We start from the raw sequence: 26,976 nt of genomic DNA, 5'->3' as shown, positions 1-26,976 counted from the left end.
ACACACATGAGAATGAAAGAAATCCCTAACCAAATTAGAAGCCATCAATCTTAATGATCTGCATTTTGAATCCAACAGAAAGTCTCTGAGCTGATGAAAATTGTCCAGGTCATCTTTCTTTTCTAAATGCAGGCTGGCTCCTGAAATTATTTCCATCTTTTAACTCCATTATCATGTAATATTCATTTGGCTTCACAAACTCTTCCTGAGCAGATGTACAAGGTGCTGCTCTGCCCAGCCACATCGACTTGCAAAACAGACAGACATTAGTGTTATCGAGTCCTGTTCTGGTCTGAACACATTTCCCTTTATCCTTCCATCGAGACCCAGTTTTGTGTGGCCCCCCATTCTCTCTTGTCCTGTCAGCACATCATCTTTTGGCAATTATAAGACACAGAGCCAGTGGCTATCCTGATCTGGTTGTTGTGCTCTGTGTTTGCATATTAATCTCCTCTGTGTTTGAGCAGGAGTCAAACAGAAACAGTGGAGCAGGTTGGCACCACCCTAAAAATGACAAACAGTATGTAAAAATCTAAAATTTATAGAAAGAATTTGGACCGATTTCTGCCACAAATTGTTATATACATTTATTTTTGACGAACTACACTTTAAAAAAGTAAATTGGTGGGAAGCTGTTCCTGGAAGATTAAACCTATATCCAATATTAAGCCTATTTTAATGGCCTTTTCTAGTCCAAAAATTTGTAACTTTAATTCTCATCTGTCCAATGACTGCAATGGTTCATTAGAGTAGCAGCAATCTCAAAAGAGCATCTTGTTAATGGAATACACACCTCTCATATTTGCCACATCAGAGAAAATGTCAAGCTAAGTGACTAAACCCCTATTACTCATGATCAAATTACTGTAAAGCATACCCTGGTGTAGCTTAGCCATTTCATTAAAGTGTTTAATTATAACTAATATGTTTAATTATTTTCTGTATTTGGACAAATATTGACAGCCCATTCTTCTGCCACGCAGTGTTACTGGTAAGCGCTGGATGCTAAGCAACATAACTGACAAATATTAGTGTATTTTGTTGACAAAACATGATGCATTCATTTGATAAAATTGCACACACATATGGTTAAAATGGTTTTGAACATTGCTAAGTGATAAGCCTTTAGAATATAAATGTTTTAAAGGAAAATAGTTTACTATATTTTAACAGTTTTTAAAAAGCATAGTTATGCTGTAAGGTTAGCATGTGTCAGCTAGCTCTCTTTCATGAAAGCTATTACTGAAGACTGCAGTTTAACTTTAAATAATTAAAGTTATTTATCAAACCTCATTCTGGTATCATCAGCAGACCTCAATATAATCCAAACAACTATTGCTTTACTTTACAATATTAAGTAATCATGTCCTAAGTAACCCAGTGTGTTAGCTCAGCTGACTTTAACATGGTTATGACCATCATCTGATCAATGAGTCATGTGCATATGGGATAAGCCACTTCTTTCTTTTATATTTTAAAAATTCTGGGTTATGTTGTTCATGGATAAATGACTGCAATAAGTCTAGTGTTCATGCAATGTCACCATATTACTAGAATAACAACAGCAGCATATATTCTGATATAGACAAGCAGAGCCGAGGATTGGCATAATTATTTACAACAGAAACAAGCAGATTGTGTTTAGGAAATTCAAAATATTACATTTCTTAAATGTTAAATTTATGTTAATGTTAGTTCTTACTACATTTTATAGTTACTCAGTCATTATTTTCAGTTCATTATTAATTGTGTTGAGTTTAATTTATCTGGGAAGTCCTTATCAGAAATATTACAGCTTATTTATATTAAAGCTTGATTAGATTCAAAACCATTTTTAAGTATTTAAAAATGCTTTCAGGAAATCATTGTCAGCACACAGAGTTGTAAGCACAGTTATAATGATTTATGAATATGGACTTCATCACAAGTGATATCAAAAGTGTTTTTGTTTGAAAAAAACCCCTCAAGTTTCAAAGTATTGTGTAATTTCAGAATTGCAAACTTCATCTCAGGCTCAAAACAGTATTGATAGTCTCCTTCCACCATTCTCAGCAACAAGGCATTTATGCCATACAGGCCTAATGTTCTTTTTTGTGTTTTGCATCATTTTGTGTCAATTACAAAGACTGTTTTGTGGAGATCCCAGGAGATCAGCACTTTTTTAAATACACAAAACAGTCAATTGGGCACCAACAACCATGCCACAGTTAAAGTAATTGAGATCCTGTCAGCCAGGAAGAGGAATCCAATGCCACAGTAGTTCCAGGCTCAACAAAACTGGCTAAGAAATATAAAAAGGTCAGATTTTCAACAGTGTACATAACAGACATGACATTTTTGCCTATTTTTATGCTCTATTTGAAGATTTAGAGTATCTGCATTCATCATTTGAATAATTACGTGAATGTGCAGGTGTATGAGTGTTCCTAAAATAAGCAGTAATATATACAGTATGTAACTGTTTTAAAGTATGAGAGTTGTTTACTATGTACAACTTGGATTAGTAGTTCTTTTTTTAAATAGATGCTAATTGCATTAAACAGTTCACCTCATTGCAGCACCATGGCGCAATACAGAAAACCCACATCTGCAACATTTTTACGATACTTGCACTTCGATACAGCGTTCCCTTTAGCAGTTCACTTTAGGCTTTGAGACAGGCCACAGGATGTGGGCTATATTTGATTACAAGCCAGTATGCCTGACATAGAGTAATGCTTCGTGATCTTGTCTGCCTTAAAGGGTCATTTGCACATCATTGCCAGTAAGTGGCTGCACTTGGGTCAGGCTTGGCATAGCACCACTGAATCAGACGCAGTATAATCGCAGTGGCAAGCCTTTGGCAAAACTTAACCTGCTTGAAACCTGGACCAGATAGACGGAAGAATAATACAATGCATAGGAAATTATGTTTACATTAGAACGACAGTGTATGTGTGTATATATCTGTTTAACATAGGAAGTTGACAAAAAAAAGTGAGTGGAAGGATTACAACATCCAGATTTTTTTTTTTTACAGAAGTGTGGTTGGCTTGTGTTTGAGTTGAGTTTTGCACTGCATTGTTTTGGTTAGCTTCTAAAAATTCTAGAAATTGGATAACGCAGTGTATCAAAACGATATCACTACATTAAAAAAACAGCAGAATGCAATAATGCGTGTTCTTTAGTAGTTCATATAGAAAGTTAAATAATCCTATATGTGTGTAGGCATTAATTTGTTCTTATTTATTTCATTACCTTTACAAGTCGGAGAATGTATGTACAATTATTCACAATTTTCATATAACATTTCACTGGCTTTACAGCCTAGAGGAATTACTGGTGCTATTACAAACAGATTGTTTCCGAGTACTCATGAAATGTTAATATTTATATCTGAATGTATGGAGATTTTCCAGGTGAGGTTGGAACGTATTGCATATCCTCTTGTGCTGAATCAACCATATATATATAAAAAAAAAAAAAGAAGTGCTTGTCTGTCTTTAATAATGCATAACAGGAAAAACACGAAGGACAAGAAAGCAAGAACATTGATTACCATCATGTACAGGGAACGGATACGTCTTACAAGATCAAAAGCACGTTTCAGAGTTTACTTTTATCAATAGTATCACTTAGCAAGCCTTATAGGAAGTGTTTACTACAGTAGTCCTACTGAATTGATCCCCTATTATTTTTAACCCCCGGAAACTCCTTAGGACATACAGTATCACAGGGTTCAGAATTACATTCTCCATTCTCATGAACACATAGCTGTCTTCTTTATTCAGTTTTATTGTAGATAATACTTAACATGTTTTAAAAGAATTAGAGTAAAATAAGCACAACCTTGTTAGTATTGTAATGTTGGTATAAAATTCTAATTAAGCAATATACCATGATTGTGTCTGATTGGCTGGAAGCTGTGACAACCTGCCAAATTATTGTGGTCCAACTTGGAAATCCACAGCTAGGTATGCGGTTGCACTACGCAAGAGTTCTGTTTTATTAAATATCAGTATTTGTCTGCAGGCAGTCTGCTGATGTGATTATTTTCAAATGTGTTCAATATTTCTAAATTTGTAATTGTGCACGTAACATACACGTATTTTCACATTCTCTTTTTTCCCTTTTGCATCCGTGTTCAATTTCTTTTAATATTGACAGGAATTTTTAACTGAGCAAAATCTATTGGTAAAGTCTTTATTACTTTTTCATGGCTGGACATCGAGTGTGCATAATGCCTGCACTTTATAATCAAATTAAATTGCACAGAGGTCATGAATAATGCAACGAGCAGTGGAAATACACTGGCGTCTACAACCATAGATCACACAACATTAGAAAAATACATTTTCCAAACAGGACAAAGAACATGAGAGTTTGGGATCTAAGTGTTATTGATTTAATGGTGTTATTCTACACTTGAAAGCGGATTCTTCAACCACATTGTTCCATATGTAACCAAAACCTCATCAATTTTGGAACACAGTATCAGAGAAAGATGCTATTTGGTTTTTGTGTGTAATTTTATATTCTGTAGAGCGAACAGAATACATTGTGAGGAACGACTCAGGAAAAGGCTACCTGGGGCAATTGGATAGAAGCTCCATTTGCAGAACAATTTTCCAGCATCAAAGGTCACTGTTTTAGAGCACTTTACATGTTTTTAGTCATTTTCAGCTGTGGCCAAAAGCACATCCTAGCAATTGCATTACCTAATTATGTAAGTTATTGATTGCAATAATTTGAAATGTCGAAGTGCTTTTGAGCTGGCTTTTCTAAACTCAAAACCTAAAGCTTCTTTTATTGATCTACTCTTTCTTTAAAGCTAGAGCGCAAAATTGTATTTGAAAATCAACACAAAGGAAAACTAATTAGGTTCTAAGAGACTCAATCAACAAAATGACCCATGATAAAGGGTTGCAATCTCCAGTCAGTTTGTGCAAATTAAGTCATAATATGAAATGAAGGATGTAATGATGGTGATGAGGTTTTTCAAATTTTAATATTTATGCTTACTACCTTGCTCTAATTCGCACATTTAATGAAAAAATTCAGGATATTGCATATAACCTTTAATCTGTTTGCGTGGATCAAATACTAGCATTGATTTTTTTTTCCCAGTGCAAAAGGCTCATCTCAGATTCTGTGGTCTATTGAACTGCTTATGTGCACCTATACTCTGATTACAAGATGGTGGAGCTGGAGATGGAGATGTGACCAAAATAATGAAATAGCATACGTTTTAGTTGAAATAATTCCATAAGGAAATAATTAATTGTACAAAATTAGCTGTGGGTTTATAGGAAAATGACACCATGTTTGTGTGAGTACCCAGAAGGTGTTTTGTTCTCACAACAGTTTTCCAACACCAACACTTTTATATTGATTAACGAGTTATAAATCAACCTTTATAATTATATTTAATGTAGCATCCCTAAAACAAGTTAGTTCATCTTATCACTTTTAAAATCACAGTCATAAAAGGCTCCAGGATCTCTTGTTTTTCTTCTTCTTTTTTCTTCTGTTATAGAGAAGTCCCAGAAATCAATCTTGTGATTCCACATGGCAGATAGCAACAACATTTTTTCCCTTATAAGCCCCATTTCCCAGTTTTGGAGATCTTGTACCCTCTCCCAACCCCTAAGTACCAGACAAAAACAGATTATTGCCATTAATTTATTCAATAATTAAATTTTAATTAATTAACCTTTAATTAAGGTTTTTAATCAAACCATGTTTTTGACAGGTGCAAAGTAAACAACAGTCCAATTATAATTATTAATAATTTGCCGTCTTTGGTGTCTCATAAACACTGTCAAACCTTTTGATTAAAAAAAGGTGCTTTGTGGCTTGTAATGTAAAGAACCTGATATTTGTATTAAGTTTGTCTACGTGTTTGATAGACACAATCACATCTAGGTAATAAAACTTAATTCAGTCTCTGCATTCCTATGAAAGCCTCTTTCTGAATTCAGCATTTTGAAATCTTCACTACACAAACTCTTCTCCAATAATTCATCTTCTTAGGTCTGGTTTTTCTGCTTGTGGTCACACACCAATTTGTTTGCCTTTTATTTTGCAACATCTGCGAATACCTGCCAAGTGTTTTGATCTGGCTGCTTTCAAAACCCGAGCTTCCTTTATCGATCCACCCTTCCTGTAAAACTGGTGCACAATATTCATGTCAGATTAAAAGCAGCAAAAAGGAGCACTAATCATATACAAGCATATACAGGGCAGATGCAAATGCAAGGATTTGGTTATTTCATCCAAACACCCTAGGCATATGAGTTTATGGGCAAATCAGATTCAAAACATGAAACATGCACTGGTCTCGGGATTGATGAAGAGGCAATGACAGCAACTATAAGCAGACTTGAGCCGTATGATGTCAATAGTAAACACAAATTACACTGACTGAATAAGATATCAGGTTATTATTGGGAGTGTTAAGAACAGGTGACCCTGATCTGTCTGGTTATTGTAAACAGGAATATATCTATACGTTTTATGCCATGTGGATCATTGTGGTTTTGATCATCTGTATTTTCAATGGTCACAATCTAAAATATATGCATATTGCACAATTTTCAAGGACCCACTTTATTGTTTGATGTTGTACAGTGCTATTAATGTTCAACCAGTTATAGTGGATACATTTAAACGACACTGCAATCAAATGACTTCCTTAATAACCATAACTGCAGATACTTTTAAAGAATTGAGGAATATATTTGTCTAGGATATCTCATATACTGTATTTTATATGCATTGGTTTGGATGGAATTTATTATTTATATTTAAATGAAAAAAAAAAAAAGAGAGACATGAACACAGACAAGGGGGTTAAGATAAAAGCAAACTACATCCGACAGTTTCACCTTCTCATAAATGATTTATGAGCACACTGTGAAACTATTTCCAAACAAGAAAACAGGAGCACAATTCTATCCCCCATCACAGTGGGGGGGTGGTAGTGGTTAAGGTGCTGGGTTAATTGATCGGAAGGTCTGGGGTTCAAGCCCCAGTATTGCCAAGCTGCCACTCTTGGGCCCTTGAGCAAGGCCCTGAACCCTCTGTGCTCCAGGGGCAGCGTATCATGGCCGACCCTGCGCTCTGACCCCAGCTTCTAAGCAAGCTGGGATATGCGAAGAACAAATTTCACTGTGCTATAATGTATATGTGATGAATAAAGGCTATTCTACAACACTCATTCAAGTTCAAACAGGCCTGCTGATACAGTGTGGTAATGATGATGTTTTAATCACGGTTGGCACAATGGCATACTTGGGACCTACAGCCTTAATCCCCATGAAATTAGAGTTAAAGGTTAAAACAACCACAACAAAGTGGGCCACAAACACACAAGTAAAAAGAGCTAGTTAAAATATAGTGTTGCATGCGACCTACAGATAAGATGGGTTACTTTAAAAATGTTCTATACACCTCACACTCACACTTCACACTCACACTTTTTATTCTTCCTCACTTCTTTTTCTTCTTACTATCATTAAATAACTATCACATTTTGGCATTTAGCAGAATGTTGACTGCCAAACAAAAAAGCTTTAATGCAGTGTTTAATGTAGGCCCAACCTTGTTCCTGAAAAACTACTTGCCATTCCAAATGTACCAAAGCACACCTAATCCAGCTCGGCAAGATACTCAGGAGCTTCTGAAACCTTACAGAAAGGTGTGTTCCTTGTAACAGGATTGGGAGCCTGGGTGAAAGCACTATAATACTTTTTTAAATAATTCTGTCATGTTTGTGAAATGATTACGTAATAATGGTCTGATCTGAAGACATTAAAGAAAAAGCACTGCGTAGTCTTGGTTAAAGAATAAGGATCGTCTTTATGACACTTTTTTACCAACATATGGTTTTGTGGTGTTCACTGAACTGAATGTTGCTTAATTTATGGGCTGTGGATTAGGTCTACTTGGTTACATTTTCAAAACAATATTCAATGAGTGGGAAAAACCAAACGCATCCCGTTAAAGCACACACTGTATTTTTAATGTATTGAATGTAAACGATTGTATCACATTACAGTTTCTTTCACAGTTTGACTCATGATTCAAAAACAACTGCTTTCTGAAAACATATTTCTTATGTTAATAATAATGATAATAAAAAAATAGTTAAAGCATACATTCATCATATTTCACCCTTTAAACAAAACGTTATTTGCTTTATTTCTCTTGTATGTTTTGACCCGTTGTGTATGTTAAGTTACATTTACGTTTACGTTTGCGGCATTTAGCAGACGCCCTTGTCCAGTGTTACATGATGGGTGTATGTGTTTGTAGTCTTGTGGTTTTTTTGTACAATTAGTAAAGCCAGTTACAGACTTCCCTAAACAAACCCTCCAACTAGTTTCATTTAGCACTTACACTCAACTCGTTCGAAAGTGCTTGTTTAAAGGCACGATAAAAGTTCCTTGGTGCCCAAGCAGTCGTGTCATAACTTGATTAGTTGGCCATGGCAGGATAGAGAGCTTCTGCTTGAGGACCATATGAGGCCTGGGAATGTGGTGGGGCATGTTTTCTGTAGTTGTTTTGACAACGTGCAACACTGACAATCACCGGCTTCTTGTAACGTCACACAGATGAGTTGGTAGCCACTGATTTGGAATTGCTGTATAGACGTTGTCAGATGCTATGACACGTTACTGACACTATCATTAACATCACTTAGTGGCTCATGGAAATTCCTGCAGCATCCTGTCAATGTTAAAGTGAAATTAATTGATCGGTATGTGTATAGTGTTCCATTGTGGCACATTTCACAGCCATTATTTCCATGCCTTCTCTGTCTGGTGCTGCTCTAATCAAAATGTCCTCCTTCTACTAATATATAATTTTTTCTGTTTACCATAATGTATTCTATATGATGACACTGCATTTCAGGATATGGCAAGCTTGAAAAGTTATGCCAGAAATGACTCACGCCCTGAATAACTGCATGTCAGTGTTAGTAGGTGTTGATAGGATTGTTGCCTTTCACACAGTCTGGCATAAATGTCTATTTTCACACTGCTCTAACCCTCAGGTGTGAGTGCTGTGTCGTCAATTCCAGCATGTACTTTTACTAAAGCAAACAGTGTTAGGAAAGAGAGCATGCAGGCAACTATATGCTTCTAAACAGAGACAGCTTTCGACGTTCCTGATGGGATTTGTGGAATTGTGTTTCGAGTTTGAATAAACAAAACAACCACATGTGCAGGTGCTGTGGTCTGGAGAAAAAAGTCATGACCTAAGCTTTTTTATGCAGAACACAAATAGTCAAGAGAGCCAGACTTCAGCTGCTGTATGAACATACAGTGTCTGTAACTTCTGCATTGTCTCTTTTTAGTTCTAGGTTTCTATTCATTTTTCTTGGATCCTCTTGCACAGCATGTGCAGTCTGTCAGGTTGTTGAAACTAATGACCTTCCCAAAAAGCACACTCCATGCCAAAAGTCTAATTAGAAAGATTTAGCCAGCCAGTAATCCGATTTTATCAAAACATGTATCAAATGGCACACTGTGCTGGACTGGGAATCGAAACTCTTCTGTTTGGGGAAATAGTCAAATAAAGTATATCTTGACCAATCCAACATTCTGTGGCCATTTGCTTTATTAGGTGGATCGCTGCTCAGACATATTTACCTAATTTCACAGATTTTCACAAGATTTAAACCCGGACACAGCTGTAATTACTGTTCTGATTAGCTGGACAATTATAGCAGGAAGCTCACAAGCAGTAATATTAATAAGAACAGATGTTATGTTTATATTTTGGGTGTTTTCAGAACCCGAGATTTCGTCTTTCATTCAGTGGATATGTTGCACACCCTGCCCTTAATCAAAATATAATACTACAGATTTGTTTTACCCTGACAATACACATCTCATATAAGTCCTTTACACGGTTAAACTGGTCTGTCAAATCATATTATTGTACACTGTGCTGTCTTTGCCTTTCACCTGCCTTTTGTACACTATGATATGTTTGGCAGCTGCAGTCATGCAGAACTGCACAAACGATTTGAATGTTTTCAGAATAAACACTGAAGTAATTAATAATAGTTAATAAAGCTTTCCAAGATGTATTTAACAGAGTGCTGGTATTCAGTCATTTGAAATATCTTACAAAAGTCTTTTATCCAAGCTAACACTCCTTTTTCTTATCTCATTTCTCTTAGATTTTTGGCTTCGTCAATGCCATCAGCCCCGTAGGAAACGACCAGCAGAACCTTCTTGCATTCCGCTTCTCTGCATTCAACCCCGTGGTGGATCCCTGGGTCTTCATCATCTTCCGAAAGTCAATCTTCCAGCATGTGCGTTCATTTTTGCATTGTCGCTTCAGCAAGGCAGCAGTGAAGCAGACAACACAAGATGGCCTCTCACATCGTTTAGAGTCCACCGCACTCCAGAGCAAAAGTTTCTCTGGTGTCCCTCAGTGAGACTCAACAGCAAACCAGGACTCTCTGTTCATTTTCATTAACCACTTTCTCATGGTAAGGGTTCAGAGTGGATCCAGACCTACTTCAAGTAACACTGGGTCTGATGCATGAATACACACTGACTTGGCTGCCAGTTCATCACAAGATATCATATATGCATGCATTCTCAGATGCATTCAAAACGAAGGGTATTTTATTTTCCTATACACATACTGGCATGTTTTTGCTACAGTAGGTACGAGGAAACCAGAGATCCCAGTGGAAATCCCACATGGACTGGAGAACATGCAAAACTAGGAATCTGGACACAATGAAATGACAGTGTTAGCCACTACCACACCCTGCTTCCCCATCAATTCAATTCAATTCATTTTTATTTGTATAGCGCTTTTAACAATGAACATTGTCCTAAAACAGCGGGTCAGGAGACTTTAATAAAATTAATAAAAAGAAAACAGTAAAAACGAGACATATTTAGTACTATATATGTAAAGTGGAATTAGTTCTGTATAGAATGATGGACAGTGTGTACAAAAAAGTGTGTGTGTGTGTGTATATGTGTAAAAACAGGCTTTTATGCTTTGTGCACAAACCATAAATTATCTAAATATTATCACAAAACTATTGTTGTCTACAATAAGCCACTATTATGTGTATCATTTATAAATACAAAAGTTTAAGCATCGAAACACTGGGCAGCACTCACTATTTTATCAGAAATACCTGTACCCCTGCTCATTCATACAGTTAGGCAACTTGCCAGTTGTGGGGTGGCAACAATCTGGATAAAATTCGAAATTGCGTAACTCCTGGGATTTTTACACTCAACAATCTCTAAAGCGCTATGTGTGGGAAAACAAAAAAATGTGCTCAGAAATCTGCTGAAGTTTGCCAGAGTGACTGAGATGATGTTTTCCCCCTTTCCTGATGTTATAATGTGAATAATAAAAAAATATTATAATAATACTTTTTTTTACCTTTATCTGCATGATTTTTTTTTATTGTGCTGTTAGCACTTGGCTGATTTTATAATTGCACCAACGTGTATGTTCAGCATGTTCTCTTCATACGATTGTGTGATTTTGTGTTTCAGTTGATCTGTGCAACAACATTTCTTCACCTCAAACAAAATGCAAATGAATAAGACGGCAGTCATTCTTTAGTTTGGTGCCCTCGTTTAATTAATTATAGCCATTTTAACTACATCCCCAATAAACCTTGATACGTTTGCAGATTGCTATTTTTTCACAAGTACATAGATTTGATTCATTCTGTAACTGTAGTTCTGTATATTTGCACGTCTCTGCCTTCAAAGTGAAGGTAGGGGCTATTTTTATGTCGTCTCAGTTCATTTCAAGGTTTCTAAAACAACACGTCTGTGAAACCTCTGGAACAGGTGATGGAGGTTATATGGGGGTCATATGAGTTTTACTAACCAAAATCTGCATTAAGCTTGAAACCGAGAGGTGTTGAAAATATTGCCTTTTTAATCTTTTTTTAAGCATTGGCTTTACAACAAATTACACCGTATTAAAACTAGCCTTTGTGTTGTTGTTTTTTTTATGTTTTCCCAACAGTATTGTGTATTAAGTTTAAAACATCCATAAATATATCTTATAAATGAATAAATTCAGTTGAAATAAATGTTGCAAAAGCTTATAATTTTAAAATCACCATGTCCGTCATCATTAATTGAAACCAAATGTCGAAAATCTTTTCAGTGTTCGTGTTTATTCACTCAGCAAAGAAAAAAAATTGCAATTTCCGTTAGCTGGTCACTTGGTCATCGTGGTTTGTTGTTTGTAAAGAAAAGATTTTAATACAACATGTGGTATCAATTGTTGTTGTTGTTAAAGTCTTTGAAATCATTTCTGTGGTGACTGCAGATCATTTTTGTGGTGTCTATTTTGTCTGACTTGCTCTTTTAGCTCATGGAACAATTATAATTCATATTTCGGCCTAAATCAAAGTGCAAATCTTTAATGGGAATCACGAATACAAAGCATGCTGTAATCAGGAGATCATTTACGGTCCATATCTGGCTGAAACATTTATTTGCTATTATAAAAATGTCCTGGTTTCTTTGTATAGATTGTGTTTGAGAATGTGGGGATAAATACTAACAGCAGAAAGTGTGCAGCTGGGCTCCTTCTCAACTTTCAAAACAGACAAATTCTTCAGTATTGATTCAAAAAGGTTTTTGCAGATTTTTTTTTTGCAGGTTCTTTAACACAACTTTCTGTGACACTTTAAACATATAGCAGTTCATTGTGAAGTAAACTAGAGATGTTTTTATTTGATAAATGCATTTGGTGTGTAAGTACTGGAAACCATTAGTAGTGTATATAGAAGTGAAAGCTTTGTATGTACAACACATGCTACATCTGGTTTGTGTGACCTCTGTGTGCAGCATGTGATGTGGTTTGAATTCTGACTTGTACTCGGCTCTCTTTTTTTTTTCTTCACAGCAATTGTTGCAAAAGAGAGATTTTATCTCCACAATCATGAAGAGTTCTAAAAATAATAAACATGTTAAAAAAAATGGAGTGCAATGATCTTAGTCGTTGGCACAATAAACACATGGGAAAAGAAAACTGGGTTCTGTTTACACTGGATGCTACTTGCATACTGTGTTAATATAATGGTCTAAAATAAACTGCAATAGCAGTGAAAATAATTATGCTAGTGATAAGAACATTTGTGCTATTAGCAGTAAGGCTTATAAGAAATTTTGACCATTTCAACCACCTGCTTTCATGCATGAGCTAATATTCAAATGCAATTTTTTGTTTGTTTTTAAATAAACTGTCACTGGCTAACAATATGTGACTGGTTCAAACATGGGTCTTATTTCTGTAAGTAATTGTGAAGCGCTGGAACATTAAAGCCTGAAAACACAGCACCAAGTTTCAAATTAATGAAAACTGGGCTGCAATCTGTCAGCGGCATTATTTGTCAGTAATTATGAAGCAGACCGGTTTTCGGTTCTATCACGACCTGCTAAATGAAAACAAAGTGAATTGAATGAAAGCAGTGAGTTGATGCTTCCAGCAGGGTGGTACAGAGGTCAAGCCAACAGCCAAGGAAAAGTAAATAGACATAAAACAAAAGAATGCACTGCACACAAGAACTGGGTTTTCAGGCAAAGTCAGTTATGCCTCTGACAATCATAAGTTTGTGTGTGGAGCACACTACAAAAATGCCGACATGACAGTACATGTTTCTGTGGACGCACACAATACGAGCAAGTAAAGACAAAAATTACATCTGCCTTGATTAATGCAGCCCAAGTTGTGTATGAGTCTGCCGTATTTACCGTTTAGCTCTGTTGAAATTCTGGGGATCAGCCTTAGTAGTAAACATGGCACTTGACAACAAACTTTTGGAAAGAAAAAAAAAGACATGGCTTAGATTTGAATGAATTGTTAATGTTTGAACATTAAGCATGTCACAATGCGGCTTTAGATTTAGTTCTCCAATCAGTAGCCAAGACGTGACAATGAAAAGCAAAAGCTTCTGTAAAGAAAACAAAGAGGTAACTAATTCCAGGTGACACCAAAAAGAGATTATAAATAATTATACCTTCTATAAATATACAATACTGTATGCATCATGTTAATAAATCTAGCAGCAGTTCTTACGTACATGTTCATAGATTCCAGTATTCAAAAAAGCAAAAGTGAGAGCTGGATATAATCTGTTTTTCGGAAATTGACTTTAATTTACTTGCAATTTTATTTTTAGGGTTTTCCTGTATGACTGTATTTACTATGTATATTGTCAACATGTGATCATATTAAGTATTGAGCTATAACAACACTGTTCCTGTACTTTTTTAAATATTGTTAGAAAATGTTAACTTGCTACAATTTTAGTGCAAATATATATATATATATATATATATATATATATATATATATATATATATATATATATATATATACCCAGAAATCATCTAAAAAAAAAAAAAAAATAATAATAATAATAATAATAATAATAATAATAATAATAATAATAATAATAAATGAATTAATAATTAATAAATAACAGATATTAAATGCGACGTTTCCATACAGAAAAAAGTGCTGGCATCATGGCAGATTATTTTTGTATTTTTACAGAGATAAATTACTTTTATGACACGCTGCTTGAAGTCTGCTTAACTCTCTTACTGTGTGTTGTGTATCCATCAGCTTCATCTGGATTACAAATATCATGCAGATTTTTCTAGCTAGGGTTGTAAAACTATATGGTCTACGAAGCAGAAGAAAAAAAATTATTTTCAAAATTATTATACCTTATTAAAAGTCAAAATTCATAATGTTTAACAGACCTTCATTTTTCTAAATAGTGGGAAAAGTTAGAATCCAGCTATGGCCTAAGGGAGAAGAAATCGCCTCTCTGGATGTAAGAAGTTGTGAGGACATGTAAGTTAAAGAGGGCAGTTACTACTTTGCTTTAAGTAAACTACACTGCTCTGTGATGCTGCACGAGCATCAGTTTAAACAGAAGCCTGTTTTTACTTGCCTGTAAAAAGATGCGATCATGCAGATGTATCACGTTCATTTGGCAGCCACAGCTATCAACAAAAAATGATGAACATGACATTAACTGTCTTAGAACTCCCACGTTTTATCAGTCATGCGGTTAAACTGCCCTATTACCCAACATTCTCTTTGCAGAAAGCCGAAGTAAGATTAGAAAACAAAATAAAACTACTTATGGAATTCCATTTCCAAAGTTCAGGCTTCGTGACATACAGCAGGTTTGCAGCACGTTTAAATTTACTTTGTGCTACACGTTCTCTATTTCAAAATCAGATCATTCTAACCCTGGCGTTACTTCTAAAATATAATGACTCATAGAAATGATTTTGCAAAAGGCCAAGATGAGGAAGAAAACATGAAAAAAAAATGAAAATATAGAAGATGGTGTAAAAAATGTTTCAAACAACAGGTTGAAATGTTACAAAAGCTGTGTGTCATATTGCAATAATGCTCAAGCCTCAACTGCTTTTGATTGGAAGAAAATGGCTGCAGGTTGAGAAGTGAGAAATCTCCAACCACAAGAAACTCTTAGCCTTTCTAGTTACAGAGAACTGGAGCAGTACAGCTTGGTTTCCTTAAACGCAAGTCACCTTCTCATAGTGAAAGTCATTTGTGTGCGTGTGCGTGTATGTGTGTGTGTGTGTGTGTGTCAACTTGTTTTCACCACCAATTGCAAAGAAGTCAATAAATCTTGACAGCAGCTATGTGAACACTACACAGCCTACACAAATCTTTCCCGTAGTCACAAAGGTTAGACATCACACACATTCACAATTTTTTCCCAGCATAAATGTAGGCCAAGCTACGTGCTCATTTCAGCAACATACATTATTTCCAGTTGCTCTGGGGTACTTTTATCTGCTTTCCAGTAATCTGTGATGTTTCTTCTTGTGGTTTTGACTCACACATTTATCAATGGTTATGTGCCCAAACACACACTTTGGCAGCGAGACACCCAAGTGAGCCTCTGTAACACAGTACTCTTCTATTGCTTCACAAGTTAATGTAGTAATGCTAAAATAATAGTAACATGATCCATGTGTGTCTGAATACCAATTAACCGCATAAGCGCAGTGTGCTCCTCTAGCTCTAGCATGGTGAAATGTTTAATATGGTGTAGTAAACAAAAACAAAGGTGTCTCATTTGCTTTTCATATAATTTGAAGGAGCATGGTGAAGGAAATGTCACTAATCTGGTAAAGGTAACTGGCTATATATAACAAAAATAGTCTCCATAGATTCAGTAGCTTACATCAACTGACCTGATTGAATTTTAGTTCATTTGAAATATCAGTTAGTTATATATAATCATACTTATAAGTAATTCATGATAGGTAGGTGTTAGTCTTGTATATGAGCAGCAAACATCAAGTAAAATGGCAATGTTGCTTTAACCCCTGTGAGTCTATGGTTCTGTGTGTGGAAGGTTTGTGACTGTGTGCCTAAATCCATAAGTCTTATGTTGTAAATAGACTACAAGTGAAAACATTTTCTTTAAGTCTCCTCAAATTCTTTCAGTTTCATAGTGGCATCTCCCCAGGTGTGATAATACAATCGATATTCAATACAATCAATGTAAATCAATGTATTGTTTTACATGAATGTATAAACTGAATGGTTTTCACAACAACGTTGTAACAAAGACTCAGGTCTACAGTACCGCTCAAAGTATTGACACACGCTCTCCTTCAGTGTTTTCTTTATTTTTATTATTTATCAGCCTTCTACTTTGATACATCAGACATCCAAACTATAAGCCTCTTCTGCTTGTTGTTCTTCTAAAGTAATTTCTTCTTTGCCGCAGTTTGACATTAAAAGCCTGACTCACTCGGTCTTCTTTGAACAGAGGATGTTGAAATATATATGCTCCGAAAAGCATTTATAGGAATTGGCAGTTTCTGACACTGGTAATTCTGAAAAAACTTATCCTCTGCAGCAGAGGCAGCTCTTGGTCTTCCTTTACTAAGACATTTCATCATAAGAGCCTGTTGCATCAAAAGGTTTGATGGTTTTGCCGAATGCGCTTGGGGTACATTTAAAGTTGTTGAGATTTTTAATTGACTGATCTTCATTTTTTTCCTCTGTCTTTTCTCTTTACTTAAATGAGTGTTTCTTGCCAAATAGCACCATTTCCTCTGCACAAGACAACTAATGGTGTAAAGCACACAAATGAACTCCTGACAAGACAGACCTGTGAATTGAAAACTAGTTCAAGTTACTGCCTAGTGAATCTGATGAAAGAATGCAATGAGTTTGCAAAGCTGTTATAAACTTGAGAGGTGAGAGGATGCCCAAGGAATGGAGGAGTGTGCTGGTACCGATCTTTAAGAATAAGAGAGATGTGCAGACCTGCAGTAACTACAGTGGAATAAAGTTGATGGAAAAAGGTAGTGGAAGCCAGGCTGAGAGAAGAGGTGAACATCTGTGAGTAACAGTATGGTTTCAAGCCGAGGAAGAGCACCACAGAAACATTATTTGCTTTGAGAATGTTGATGGAGAAGTAGAGAGAAGGTCAGAAGGAGTTGCATTGTGTGTTTGTGGATTTAGAGAAAGCTTATGACAGTGTCAAGAAAGAAGTTGTGGTATTGCATGAGGAAATCCTGTGTGTAAGGGTGGTGCAGGACATGTATGAGGACAGTGTGACAGCAGTGAAGTGTACAGTAGGAACGACAGACTGGTTCAAGGTGGAGGTTGGACTGCATCAAGGATCGGCTCTGAGCCCTTCCCTGTTTGCAGTGATGATGGACAGGTTGAGGGACGAGGTCGGACAGGAGTCTCCATGGACTATAATGTTTGTAGATGGTATTGTGATTTGTGATGAGAGTAGATAGCAGGTTGAGAGGAGCCTGGAGAGTATAATCCAGTAGGAGTAAAGCCCTATTCGGACAGGACTAGTTTTACAGGGGGTCGTTAGAGAAATTTCTGTTTCACAGACGTACTTTGTGTTTTGAATCCCGTCCAAATTCTGTCTCTCACACGACCTCTGTAAAAATTCCATAGCAAACTCGGCGGTTTTCTTTTGTGTTTTGGTCAACGTGAGCTACCGTACTAACCCTAGCGAGCCGGTATTCAAGTTTCTTTTTCGCCGCCAATTTACTAATAATCGGTAATTTTCTTGAATCGGTTTGGTATTAAGGTAACTGAAAGAAGTAAAATTTTCAAGGCATGCCAAAATAGCTCCAGAATCTAAAAATAAAAAGGTATCAGACTCCTTAAAGTGAGTCTTTAAACCATTTTAAATAAGTAATAATGTACTTTTCACATAGAAACATAACCTTAATTTAATAAAAAAAAAAAAAACATTTTAATATTTGATTACATACTCAAAAAGGAACTTTTAAGAAACTTAGGTGACTTTTTTTTAAAAGGAAATTTTAATACATCAAAATAAAATAATTTTTAAAAAAGACCTCTACCTATCTAGGTTTTTGGCTCAAAAACTCAGTTTGGATCATTTCTCAGTTCATTGTCCACCCCTACTTTATACAAATTTTACATAGTATATTAATTGCTGTAATTGTCAGCAGCAGACCTTGAGTAACTATGAATGTTTTCCCCACCTCTACATTTATGCAAAACAACGATAATAATGACAAAAAATAAAAAAAGCTATATCTATATTTTACACCACTATGGGTTTTTTTCTTTACAAAGAGCAACACAATTGTGCTAAAGACCAAAATACACAACTATAATGGAACAGCTCCATCTAGTGGCAGATGTACAAACATGATTGAAAGCCAAAGTAAAGCTGCAGTAATTAACATCACCATCTGGTAACATGTTTAGACAGTTCTTGACTGATTAAAATTGAACATTTGTTTCATGCAGCACGGTTTTTATCCAATGCTATTTACAAAAATATATATAATCCAGAAAGCTGAAAATGTAGAGCCTGGGATGCTTAAGGATCCAATGTGACAATACATATTAAATGCCTTTGAGCCACTACATCTTTGAAGGAAGTTTATTAATAAAAATCTACATAAGAGTGCATGTAATTTAAGATTCAGATACAGAAAAAAAAAATCAATAAATTTCCATCTTCGCAAAACAACACAGAACTGTAACTTTTGTCCAACCTGCCTCCATATACACAATTCGACAGTCACTCAGTGCTGTAGAAGCTGTTTATATCCTGCTGCTCTATAGTAAACAGCACATGTTTAGCAATGAAGACAATCAGAGAAGATGCTGGAACCAAGCAGAAAAGAGACAGTGAAAACATGAATGCAAGCATAGTGTACATTTATTTTTATTGGAAAACATTTACACACACACGAATGAATAATATGCACAGTGTGTGTATAATGTGTGTATGTTTATATATATATATATATATATATATATATATATATATATATATATATATATATATATATATTACACACATTATACACACAATGTGCATTTTATTCATACACGTTTCACATGTTGAATCCTTGATCTTATTTGTACATCTGACTGAAAACCCATTAAAAAGACCACTGAGTAGAACAGTGTAAACCTGCATCACCCACCATAAGATCACTGGAATAATAATGACCCCCAAAGCCAACATTACTTAGTATAAGTGAAACTAAATCTCCCTTGTCCTGCTCTAATGGACCCTGGTTTGTTTAATTTTTTTTTTTTTTTTTTAAGTCGCACTGCAAGCAAAGCGCAGATGAGAATTAGAGACTGAACGAGAAGCTCTGACGAACCCACAAAAGCAAGAGACAAACAACTAGCTAAGGAGTGGCAACAGCTCTGTCTGTAAATAAATAAACATACTTCTATTTTTTTTTTTTTAAACACCAAAATGCAAATATAAGAGGGTGCGTACATATTCCTCAGTTATATATGTCCTAAGTGGCTAAAGGTTGTTTTGAGAAAAGACTGTGGCTTAAGAGTATATGGCACATCTCGAAACCATGATTAAAACAAACACACGGATCATGCTATCACAACAACAGGTGATGCAAAGTTCACCAGACAAGCATGGTGGAAAACGATACATTTAAAAAGCTTAACACTATTAAATAGAATCGATGACGATCTCCACATTTATTTTTTCAGTCACACCATTTACGTAAGTCAACCCATATTCAGTTCTTCAGTCCATGTACTTTATACATCAGTGCAAAGTTTTTAGCCAGTACACACAACAGCCCATTACAATAAAGACAAACCTGTCAAATCTGCTGGCCAACAAGAAAATTCAGCTCAGTATCCATCAAACTTCAGTAAAACATAATCTGAAGATGTTTAAGTACACATTATGATGTATAATACAGGATCTGTGTATAAACATCCTGTTGTGCTACCTTTCAATTGTTAGACTGGAACAGAGCAGCAGAATTAGAGTTAAAGCATGACTTCACCACAAAGGGCACATGCAATTGTTCTCTAATTGAATGCAGCATTTTGACCCTTTATAACAATTAACACATTTAATTCGGTTATTTTATTATTTTTTTTTTTTAGGAGAAATGTTCACCACACCCTACACGCGTCATTTCATTTTTGACTTAGAGCGCGACTGTCTTCAAATTGTGGCGGATATAAAGACGTTTGCTCCGAAATGGCTCATGCAGTTATGCTTGGTCCGTTCACGCCTGCTGGGACTACGCTGCAATTTCTCTCAACAAATTAGACTTTAGCTCAATTTCGGTTGGTGTTTGCGAAATTTGAAATTCTGAATTTTCACTGAAGTAAACTTCTGATCATTTATTTTCTAAAAACAGAGTGATCTTAGTAGGACAAGCAATGTAAAAGAGAGACAGAATGGAAAACATCTTTCACTTTGCAGTCATCATTTGCACAAACTCTGAAAGAAACAGAAAAATGCAACATTAGAAGTGAACAGTTAAAAATGTCAAGATATGATACAAAAAATTATTTTACAAATCATACAAATTATATACAATATTTTATAATCTGAGGGTTAACATTTTTTTTTTAAATAAATAAATAAAACAGCAGACAATCATGACCCCAACCCCACCCAAAAGGTATAATGTAGCATTATCGATTAAGCTAAATGTTCAAGCAACATATACATTTCACACGACTTTTTATGTAAATGAATGCTTTGCAAAATCACAGTGGAGTCATGAAGATCCAAAACCTAAGGCCATGCAAGATACTAATGGTGCTTGTGGTTTAGGAGTGTTTATTGAACTTCTAGATCATAGCCCTCAGCAGTAGAAAGTATTAGTGGAAAGCAGTATTGAATAGTGTTTGTGAATAGTAGTGTGTGAGGGCATCATGGAACCACATGAACCACAACTGGCAATGTGATCTGCACCTTGCCAAACTTTTCTGAACCGTGGTTCACCACTACCAGGTACAGACTTCACTTCCCTCAATTCACACTGCTTTCTAGCTTGTAAGGTATACAACAGTGATCATTCCTAACTTATAGGACACCACTTTTTGTTTAGAACAAACTAAGCAACTCCAGTCCAGGTTACTTTTTCTGAGACGTTTTTTCTTTGTGTGTTTGTGCTGTAAACTGACTCCCCACCCCCCAAAAAAGCCTGTGGTTCCCAACATCAACTCTAGCTTTTAAAACATGGGTTGGATGAATCTGATCTACAGCATAACAACATTATGAAATCTCAGATCTAGATTAAATGTTCTGGTGCTCTTTTCCAAGTACACCATGTGAAAACAAGATTTCTATTGCAAATTATGTCATAAGCCACTACATGTCTGCCTCAGCATGCGTGCACATGTACAAAAGAAGCTATCCAGGTGATTCTCGTCACGCCTATGATATGAAGCGAGTCTGCTGCTGAACCACTGTGTGAAATGTGAAATTACACGTGCTGAAATGACAGATGGTGTGATGCAATTCATAGCCAAACAAAGGCTGCTGTTAAATAATCTGAAATGCAAAAAAAAAAATCTTCCTGCGTGAGACATTAAATCTGCGCGCAAATGACAGCCTGCTTACCTTCATAATTCACCTGCCCGTCGCCATCAATGTCAGCCTCTCTAATCATTTCATCCACTTCCTCGTCCGTCAGCTTCTCGCCAAGGTTGGTCATGACGTGGCGTAGTTCAGCTGCACTGATGTATCCATTTCCATCCTGAAAAACATCATTTTAGAGAACAGAAAGCAGAGAAGAAATCATTTGTTTTGTAAAGAAAGGTGAAGACATTTTAACCCGATTAACCATACTCCTTTGAAATATCATCAGGAACTTATAAATTTTACACTATTAGACAGACTTGATATAAATAATAAGTCTTTTATAGGTTAGTGAGGTAAATCAGGCCATGACGTGCACTCACTTTGTCAAAGACTCTGAAGGCTTCTCGGATCTCCTCTTCACTGTCTGTATCCTTCATCTTCCTGGCCATCATGGTCAGAAACTCTGGAAAGTCTATTGTTCCATTTCCTGGAGGAAATAACCATGCGTTATTGTCAGCACTAATGCAAATCTAGGTAAGTGATTAGAAATTCTTATATAAAACTGACAGACACCAAAGCTCGCCAACTCGTCGGCAACAAAGTGTTGTACTGCAGGCTCACCATCAGCATCGACCTCATTGATCATGTCCTGCAGCTCAGCTTCTGTGGGGTTCTGACCAAGTGAACGCATCACAGTTCCTAACTCTTTAGTGGTGATAGTGCCATCGCCATCTTTGTCGAAGAGGGAAAATGCCTCCTTGAACTCTGGGGGGGGGAGTAGATATAGTTTTTAGTCCCAATACCACAAACACATTTTCTTTATGATAACATGGCTCCAAAGTTACTAAAAGATGGTGTTCGGACGGATGGACAGACAGACAGACAGACAGACAGAATTATGAAGGGCAAGAATTGGTTTCTACAAAAGGCATACATCTTAGAATTTTCTAATTTTATACAAGGCCTAGTTACATCAAGCAAAATGTGACAATTTAGACTAAATCTAAACTAAATCATGCTTGAAACCATAAAACCTGTGCAACATACTGTATGAAATAATGCATTTCTTTTCCTTACAATAGTCTTTCCAACAACCCATTTTTGGATATAGTGTTTAGGGGACTGCTGTTAATAGTGGATACAGCAAAACATTTCACATATTTATAAGCCAGGTAAAAAATATATAGGTGATAACAGTATTATTAGGAATTGAGAGCAAAACATTTAATACAAAAAAGTGTTGTTTTTTTAATGAACACCAAAATTAAAATATTCTTTACCAGAATTAATATAGTCCCACATTATTTGAGAAAGGATATGTTAAAAATGGGAAAGAAATTATTTTAACATTTATTTCATGCGTTTATTTTGTATATAGTACAGTATCCTATATTATATAGAGGATACTGTGTTTGATGTTCCTGTGAGTATTTAGGGAGAACACAGATGTTAGTCTTGTCAAGGCACAAACACTGAAAATCTACTTACCTGCAATCTGTTCCTCAGTCAGCTGATCCGCCTGTAGCAATGACAAAATGATAATGCAGTGTCATTATCAGAACCTGGTTGTGCCGAACTCCCGCACACGTACAACTTAGAGTGTAGTGAAGGACATAAATTCTCTTCAGCCTGAAATAGCCACTCGGGGTATAATTAGAGAGTGCCACTAAAAGGGTCACCTATGTAGCACACACAAAATTATAGCACTTCTCTATGACAGTTCATTAATCAGATGCTAAAATTGGGTGTCTTCACTCTGAGCTTTACTTAGTTACACACTTCAAAGCAGCATAGTAAATTTTTCTCCTAATCTAGACGTTAGTCACTTTGTGGTGTTCCAAAAATGTGACGTGTTTTTGTTGGTGCAATCTACAGAAGAGCAAACAAAGAGAAACTGTTGTGTAAAAAAAAAACTAATACTGTAGCTACACACTCCTAAAGAAAGACATGTAAAAGTAAAAAAAAAAAAAAAAAAGTCCATGTCTACAGAACACAGCAAGCACTTCTAAACAATGCAGCCTGCAAAACGTGGATGTACGGACTAAAGGGTACAGCAGGTAAACAGGAAATAACATCTTTGCAACTGTTTATCTTTTGTCTTAGACAAGACAAATGTTGATCAAAGACTTCAAACAGCATATTTAATAATTGAAGTCCTGCAGGTTTCAGATTCCAACATAATGTGTGTGTAGGTCTGCAGATGTAGGCTGGAAACTTCAATGCTCCCCTGCAGCATGGAAAGATCAACAGGCTCACAATTAGCTTTGGACCGGTTCGTTTTGCATCCAGCTGAACTTGGCTTAGCCACTAAGTAAACCCTAGCACACCAATCTCAAATGCCATAAACAGCATCGTATCAGATGATGGCGCTCTGGTGTTTATTCTGTATGTAATGAACTGACCAACATGTGTAGCATCCACATAAGGAAGATCAACGCAATGGAAAAATACTTCAATAGTCTTCATGTATGCACATATACAGCCTGCAGCTTATCCAGAAGCGGTGATATCACACCTCTCCGAAAACTGAATTTGATCAACTTGATGCAAGTTGTTGCAGGTTGGCACGTGTGTGTTTACTCCGTTAACCGACACCGCACGCCTTTTGCATGTTGAACCAATATTTGAAATACGCCTTGATGCCAAAGTATGTACACCTGACCATCACACTCATTAACATAGATTTGGTCCCCAGTTGCTGTTAAAACACCTCCATTTTCCAGGAAATGTTTTCACTAAATTTTTGAGCATCTCTGTATGCAGATTTTGCTTATTCAGTCACATGAGCAAGCACTAAAAGGATAAGTGTGCTTTTTAGTTTATCCCAAAGGTGTTCAGGTCAGAGCTCTGTGAAGGACATTCAGGTTCTTCCACTACAACATTATCAAACCAAGTCTCAGAGCTTGCTTTGTGCACCCAGTGAAGGATACTCTCAACTGCTACAGCAGCAGAAGACCCACACATGCATGGTGTGTGTCCAAAAAAAATGTGATTTCAGTTGAATCTGGAAATCAGGGTGTGTTTTAACAACCAGCAGGGTCTGACATACATCACACCCCCACTAAAGGTTAACATACTTGCCTGTAATATAGTAAGTGAACTAAATATGGAGAACACCTGAGAGTTTAGTGAGAAATCTGGGCATGCTTTCTCACTGCAAACTTCACCCAAAAGGGATGAAATCCTAGACAACAAGATGCCATGTGTTTTTTGACTTGTACTCTACAATGAGCCTGACTGATTGAACAGTAGATGCAATGCAGCCTTAATGACATGGATGCCCTGATAGTGTAACTGCGTTCTTGACCAGTTCGCATCAATTTGGGCTAAATACATAAATAACCTCCAACTTTCACCAACTTTTAAAATACATATAGTCCATATGGAAAAGACAATAAAACCCCTAATATAACTTATTGGTGGGTCAGACACATTCTAAAGAGCAATCAATTGAACAGACATGAGACTAGTACAGAATGACTCAGCAATCTGTTTCCCCCTGGAAGTGATGGAAATGAAAAAAGGGAAAAACTACCTCCAAAACACATTTTATTTTCTAGACTGGTGTTCGGAAACACCTATTTTGATCTCGGGAGCGTGCTTTAAAAACAAATTGATGCTGGGGATCTCTTTCTCAATGGACATCACTATGGCCAGGTTTGATGGGACTGACCCAGGAGGCCTTTAGATAGCCAACATCTTGTATGAGGAGAACATACAAAGTCTCCTTAGCTCCATTTTGAACTCATGCAGTGGCTGTGCCCTAAAAGGAGCTGCTGAGTTTCTGTCGCTGCTGCAGATCCAGTGTCAGGGTGCTGCAGATGATTTGGTTCAATGCAGAGGGAAGGAGGAGGAGGAGGAGGAAGAGGAAGAAGAGGAGGTGGAGGAGGGGTGTTTGGAAGATCTGCCTGCTAGGAATTCACAATTATTTTGTGCAGTTTTAGAGACCTATGGATGAGTGTTGTGCAAAATGCTTCATACAAAAAAAACATAGATTTTACGATCATTAATTGGGACTCCAATGTCCTTTGAGAGACACCACAGACCTGTGAATGTCTTATTGATCAAATGCGTGCAGTGAAATTAGCCAGCCAACGGTAGCAAGCTAGCACGCTAAACTAATATATATATAAAACCTGGTGGACAATTCAGTGCGTATGTTGTGGTCAGGTTTGTGATTGATCTGCTAACCTGAGCAAGTTATTTTCGGACCACCTGTTATTAACCCGCCCACTCATCTTCTCGTAAAGGCAATGCGCTTACAGCACGTAAAATTAGCCAGCTAACCTTAACGTTAGTCAGCTGTTCTAACTCAATAACCAGAAGCACTGCAGGGGGACAGAGCGAGCAGCAGTATGTCATCTACTGCATCTACTTACCTAGACAGCTAGTTAAGCTAGTTAAACTAGTAATCACTCATATCTCGCTCAAAAAGATGTCGCTTATATACTGAGTCCACAGCAGACATATTTATATTCTATTTGTGTGGATAACCAGTTCATCCCATGAACGCAGTAAAATAATTATAATTATAATAACAAACACGCTAGGCTTAGGATTTGTGCACATTGTCCCTGTCCTTTAGCTTTCGTCGAGCCTGAATGATTGCAGGACCTTCATCAGAGACCGAGACACAGAGTGGTTGCAGAGACGCAGCATGTCGCACGCACTTACCATTGTGTTTCACAAATGAGCTGAAGCAAATCCGCAGGAAAGCGAGCCCCGGCTTTTCTCAGGCCGAAATATGAGCCGTTATCCGGTCAGGTTTAATGAAAGCTCTCGGTAAGCGCACACGGCTCGAAATCCTGGACCGGAAACTGCGCTGAAGCCACCACTCCGCCGTCGCACCGCAAGCAGGGGAGAGGAGGAGGAGGTGGTGGTGGTGATCCGCCCTCTGTCACACCGTATCCCTCCGCCGAATGACGTAATTCATTAGCGCAAGACAGGTCTGAAGTCAACGACAACAAAAACAACAATAATAATACCAATGATAATAATAGTCATAATATTAAATCATAGTAGTATTTACATAATTTCAGGAAAACTTCATTTGTTCATCCATCCATCCGTTGAATGTTCAAATGTTCATTCATTCT

The 26,976-nt window shown here is 36.5% G+C and overlaps 2 protein-coding genes across 2 annotated transcripts in view; one reads left to right on the top strand and one right to left on the bottom strand.

The window, feature by feature from the left end:
• Positions 1–13,242, top strand: part of ptgir (prostaglandin I2 receptor) — a 30,111-nt gene extending 16,869 nt beyond the window's left edge. Inside the window, exon 3 of the mRNA XM_046863598.1 lies at positions 10,172–13,242. Within this exon, the coding sequence (XP_046719554.1) occupies positions 10,172–10,432 (261 nt within the window). The 3' untranslated portion in view covers positions 10,433–13,242. The remainder of the gene's footprint in view (positions 1–10,171) is intronic.
• Positions 13,243–20,673: 7,431 nt separating this feature from the next.
• Positions 20,674–26,754, bottom strand: calm3a (calmodulin 3a (phosphorylase kinase, delta)). The gene is made up of 6 exons (XM_046862418.1): positions 26,555–26,754; positions 23,369–23,399; positions 22,502–22,645; positions 22,261–22,367; positions 21,920–22,055; positions 20,674–20,788 (listed from the first exon to the last, which is right to left on the bottom strand). Exons 1-6 carry the CDS (start codon positions 26,555–26,557, stop codon positions 20,760–20,762), a joined length of 450 nt encoding a protein of 149 aa, XP_046718374.1. The 5' UTR covers positions 26,558–26,754; the 3' UTR covers positions 20,674–20,759.
• Positions 26,755–26,976: the final 222 nt, after the last annotated feature.

This window comes from Silurus meridionalis, chromosome 12, assembly GCF_014805685.1.
Source record: "Silurus meridionalis isolate SWU-2019-XX chromosome 12, ASM1480568v1, whole genome shotgun sequence".
NCBI lineage: Eukaryota > Metazoa > Chordata > Actinopteri > Siluriformes > Siluridae > Silurus > Silurus meridionalis.
This window is presented reverse-complemented; position numbering and strand designations above follow the sequence as displayed.

Coding starts and splice junctions, on each gene's coding strand:
- calm3a (XM_046862418.1), bottom strand. Junction 22,368..22,501: donor CAATGAGGTCGATGCTGATG/GTGAGCCTGCAG, acceptor TATTTCCTCCAG/GAAATGGAACAATAGACTTT. Junction 22,056..22,260: donor CCTTCAGAGTCTTTGACAAA/GTGAGTGCACGT, acceptor GATGTTTTTCAG/GATGGAAATGGATACATCAG.